The 5021-nt window shown below is 32.6% G+C and overlaps 1 protein-coding gene across 3 annotated transcripts in view; it reads left to right on the top strand.

The window, feature by feature from the left end:
• Window positions 1-949, top strand: part of LOC112503664 — a 30177-nt gene extending 29228 nt beyond the window's left edge. For all 3 annotated transcript variants that reach the window (XM_025107657.1, XM_025107656.1, XM_025107658.1), the window contains one exon: window positions 567-949. In XM_025107657.1, the coding sequence (XP_024963425.1) occupies window positions 567-738 (172 nt within the window). In that variant the 3' untranslated portion in view covers window positions 739-949. The remainder of the gene's footprint in view (window positions 1-566) is intronic.
• Window positions 950-5021: the final 4072 nt, after the last annotated feature.

The raw sequence follows: 5021 nt of genomic DNA, 5'->3' as shown, positions 1-5021 counted from the left end.
TTTTGAGTTCTTTGTCTACCTACTCGCAAATCACCTGTATATGGGGTCGTAGTTGTAGGGGATGTAGATGCACGAACGTTAGTGTCGCATATACCCATGTTCTTCGGCAATTTGTTGATATTATATAAGAATGGACAAATTTATCCATTTGCAACCAAATTTCTTGACGAGTAAACTACAATTTTGGTCCCTATGAACAATGTCCGAAAACTAAAATACCATAAAATTATTACTACAGTTTGCGTTTTGCTACAAAAGTGGTCCCTTTGATTAACATTATCAGGGGCATTTTCGTCTTTTTACCCTCATTATCTCCATTAGACTCCACTGCACCTGTACCTATTATTAGACATAGTAGAAGGGTGGATATACTAGACAAGAACATATATCATCAGCCAGGGTTTGGATGAAACTGTTGTACGATTCTTGATGAAATAAACGATGAATTTAACCGGGCCTAAATGTATAAGTAAATAATTCTTGATGAAATAAACTAGGAATTTAGTTTGGAAAAATCGAGCCTAAATGTGTGACTGATAGTCTGATTCTGATATGATGTTATGCAGGTTCGTAGATTATGTGAACGTTACGGTGAGCAGCCTGCACCAGATTCACTGCACCAAGCAAAGAAAGGTGAAGGTTGAGTTGGACCTAACCACCATTCCGGCATTCTCGGTGGTGTTGTTTGTTCTATGGTTGGTGTTAAAGCCAAGACGACCCAAGGCTAAGATTAACTGAGTTTTATCAGGTTACCGGATTTCATTACTGAGAACATTCATAAGAGAAATAGGTGGAGAAGTAGACAACTCTAGATCATAATTTTGTTACTAAAATCAATTCAAGGAATTTTTGTTTTTGGTTATGTTTAGCATTCTCCCATACTTTATACCAATTACTTACCAGAAAACTGTGTCTCCATTTCTTTAAATATATTTGCAAGGCTTTTTCCAACATATCTTTGTTATTACTTTGAAAACACAGTATACGCTCAGTGGTGGTTTGTCGAGGGCAGCAAAGCCGTTAGATGTGATTTTAGCTGAATTCTACCATATCGAGGGACTTTTTATGTTTTTCCATTGATTTCAAAGGACTTTTTTTTGGTTGATTTGTAGAGTTTTTCGGTTTCTTGGTTGATTTTCAAGGACTTTTTCCTGGTTTTTTGATTGATGTTTCTCGTTATTTATAACCCCTCTTAAAGTTTAGAAGATGCCCAAATTTTTTTAATTGCAAAATAAGTTTGAGAAAGTTTCATAGGTCCGTCCCCAATACAATCTATGCCCGTGTCCTCCAAACAGTATAGATCTTCACCCACCAATATGTCCTCTTATTTTTTGAGAAATAAAATTTATTTATTTGATCATTGTAATTCTGTTTCAACATTAATTACGTAACATCTGTTAACCGGTTTTTTAACTGGTTATTGCACATCATAGTCAAAAACTGTTATCATGTAGCAAAACCAATCCATACTAAAATGTGTAATCGAGATTTGGGAGTCCTCAAAGCCACGTCTAAATTTAATTGGTTTGTTGATCCCAATAAAAAACATATGATATTTTTTAAATACAACCCTTTGTATACGATCCAAATTTGACCAATAAGGAAATAATTTTTTTTTATTTTTCAATAACCAAAAAGGTTTTGAATGTATAATTTTGGATGATTATTAATTTTCTTAATATTACTTGGAATAAATATGGAAACAATTATTTTTTATTTTAATATTTATTAATTCTTTTTTTTTCATTTTTTCATGTCATCGTCTTCATCAAAACTTGCCGACTTTCCATCACCATATCATGTTGATGATGAAACAACACTTACCATCTCCAAAACTCCAACTCAGTTTAGATTCATCATAAACAAAAGCGGATCTTTTTTTGCACATAACTTACAATGTTTCAGTAAACAATCTTTATTCATTATTTTTTTGTAGTTTGTATGCTTGTTTTACTGGATGCATATTTTATGAACAAAATCTGGTCATGAAACCTATTTCATTTAATATGTTCATGAACTCCGGTTTGTATGAAATTTGGTCCTTGAAAAGATTGAAAACTTTAACTTCTGAATCAAAGTCATGACATGATTGAACGTCGTTTACGTTTGGTGATTCATTACAATGCCCCGTTCTATGAAACTGTAAATCTTCTCGATGGCGATATTCTTGTTGTCACCGACAGGATTCCGTGCCATGAATCCATAAAAAAATTGGTCGTTTAAAAAAAGATCGCTTACATAAATTTCGTTAATCGATTGAGACGGATCCATGGCAACCAATTAAACCGATGATGAAAACGATTATTTGGAAAAGTCGTATTTGATAAAGATGACCCATTTATAAGTTATAACGGGTCCCTCTTTAATTAATAAAAAAAGTGATGATTTAAGAAGTATAAAAATACAAAATTTAAGTAAATAATAAACTTTTTATATGACTGACACTGTAGACTGTAGTTAATTATGATATCAAAAACATAAAATTAACTCATTTACTTGATAAATGATAATGATATTAAAAAGGCATTAAATTATAGTTAGATGATCAATCAATAAATATATGTAAAACCATTGTATTGTAATTTAACATAAATCGATTAGTGGTATTCTGGGTGGGTTATCGTGAAAATTTACGTGCATATAAATATATACGTACATACTACTTGTAATGTCGGAGTTTGGATGATAATTTTAATCCAAGAATACCAGAAAGTTAAATATATTCTTTGTTGAGTAAAATTAACGAATTATTTGTATCATTTTCATGTTGTTGGGTTCTGGTGAGAAAGAGAGTCAATATAAGAAGATCTACACCCTTGGTTGTACATTAGGATGAGATGCACCGAGATGCATTAGATCAATCCCCGTATCAAACAAGTTTCATGGGTGAGTTTTAAATTAAAGGTGGTCAATGTCCGGATCCCTTCTTACGCTTCTTCTTTCGCCTCATGCTCTAAGCGTTTATTTTGTATGTTATCTTATAGGGAATAATAAATATAAGATAGCCTTCAAAAATGTTACGGATGTTTGGTTCATTAGGGAATGAAAATGAAAATAGAAATGCAGAAGAACAGGAATAGTAATAAGCAACTCACTGATATTGTTGGTTATATTAATATAATTCATGTTGTTTATATAACTTTTTTAATACACATATATTTCTCCAACTTGGTAATGATCTAGAATCTTATCTATGTAAGAACAATGCAAGGACTAAGAGTCTTACCCGGTAATGTTAGTGATAGTATTGAATCTTATCGGTATTTCGATAAATGCTTACCGGGTAAATGTTTGAGTAAACGGACCCTACGAATGACATTTTATGATGGGTTTTCCATTATTTACGAAAACATAGGAGCTGTTTGGTTGGTTTTCTTAAGTCCTGTATGGATAAAAATGTTTGTGTGAATTAATGTGTCTATATAGATTGTGAATGTTTTTGTTGGGGAGGGTTTTTTTTTATAAATGGAAGAAGTGTGGTCTTAATTGGGAGGGTCATATTTGGAAAAAAAAAACTTGTCTTTCTGCATAAAGTTTGCCCCTAGAAGTTTAGTGAATAAACCACTTTCTATATCATTAACCTACTTCCAAACAATTATATAGCTGACTGAATGAGCTGTGAGTCTCGTTAAGCTCACTAAGCTGCTAACAAACAAATACAAAAATAAGGATAAGCTAGGAGACCTATAGTCAATTAGAGATGAACCAAAAAAATCCAAGAATTAAATCTGTATCGAAGATAGAACTGAAGTGGAAGGATGATAAGACCTGTTTGGTCTTTGGGCCTGAATCAATCCCATTTTGCGTACCAATAACCGGTTAAGGATTTTCGTGTATATCATCGTGCTTCGAGTGCCTTCAGTGTATCGTCGACGCAATCGTTATAGTTATCGCCTTTGAGACGTGTTGGTTTGTGATAAGTGTTAATTTATTAACCTTATTACATCATTTTCTTAACCATTTTTCTTTGTTTTATTTGCCCGTTAGTGTCTTAATTGAGTCTTTTTATGTCTTTTTCATATATTAGTAGTTATATAGTATATCTAATGTTAATCCCCTATTTATGCAGGTTTTTGATGATTTTTGGGCCCGATCATGCAGCAGTCCTGTAGGACCAGGAGTGGCAAGGTTCTATAGCACCTGTCCGAGAGCTGAAAATCTATCTGGGCCGTGAAGTAGTGGGCTACTCCATAGTAGATGCGTGGTCAACGACCTTGGGCCCGGTCAAAGCCCAGTTTTGAAGAGACTTTTGTTTTCTTAGTTGGCTCCCACTAAGAAAACTTCCTTAGCCTATAAATAGAAGGCTTAAGGCTTAATTTTACCTTACCATTTAACCATTTCACAAACCAATTCACCAAGTTACATGTTTTCTTCCATTTGATACTTATGATCTTTGTGTTAGTCATTCTCTAGATTATTGCTTTCGGTTTCAAGCTTTCCGTTTTCTTGTTTCCAATCAAGACCCGACTTTCGTTAAGTGAAGTTGTGATTACGTTTTCAAGTTTAATTCTAATACTCGTATTTAATCTTCATCTCATTTTTGTTTTTATTTCCAAGTTACGTTACGTTTTCTTATTTTTGTTACGAGTTACGAGTTAGTCGATCGTTGTTGCTTTACATTGGATCTCATCCTTTGTGGCTCACGACTAATTTACGTAGACTAAATAATATGTTTTTACGAGTTTGCAAGTAACCTTTTCGGTCTTTGTAACGAAACTTGTGTTGCAAGTTTTGTTACTTGACTTGCAAGTTTTCTTCAAATTCAAACTCTATTTCCAAGGTTTTTATTAGTCAATTCTCATCTCATCAAGTACTTTTCTTTCATCATTAATAGATTAATATTAATTAATATTATTTAGTTATTAATAATTTACATTTCTGTCATTTAATTTCCAGTACTTTACTTTCAGTCATTTATATTTCAGTCATTTAATTTCCAGTACTTTAAATTCCAGTATTTTCATTTTCTGTAATTTACTTTCTGCAATTTACTTTTTCGTCTCAGTTATTTATTTTTCAGT

The sequence above is a fragment of the Cynara cardunculus genome, unplaced genomic scaffold (genome assembly GCF_001531365.2).
Source record: "Cynara cardunculus var. scolymus isolate 2C unplaced genomic scaffold, CcrdV1 Un_Scaffold_3508, whole genome shotgun sequence".
Taxonomy (NCBI): Eukaryota; Viridiplantae; Streptophyta; class Magnoliopsida; order Asterales; family Asteraceae; genus Cynara; species Cynara cardunculus.
Note: the sequence above shows the minus strand (reverse complement) of the source record. Positions and strands in the feature narration are given on the sequence as shown.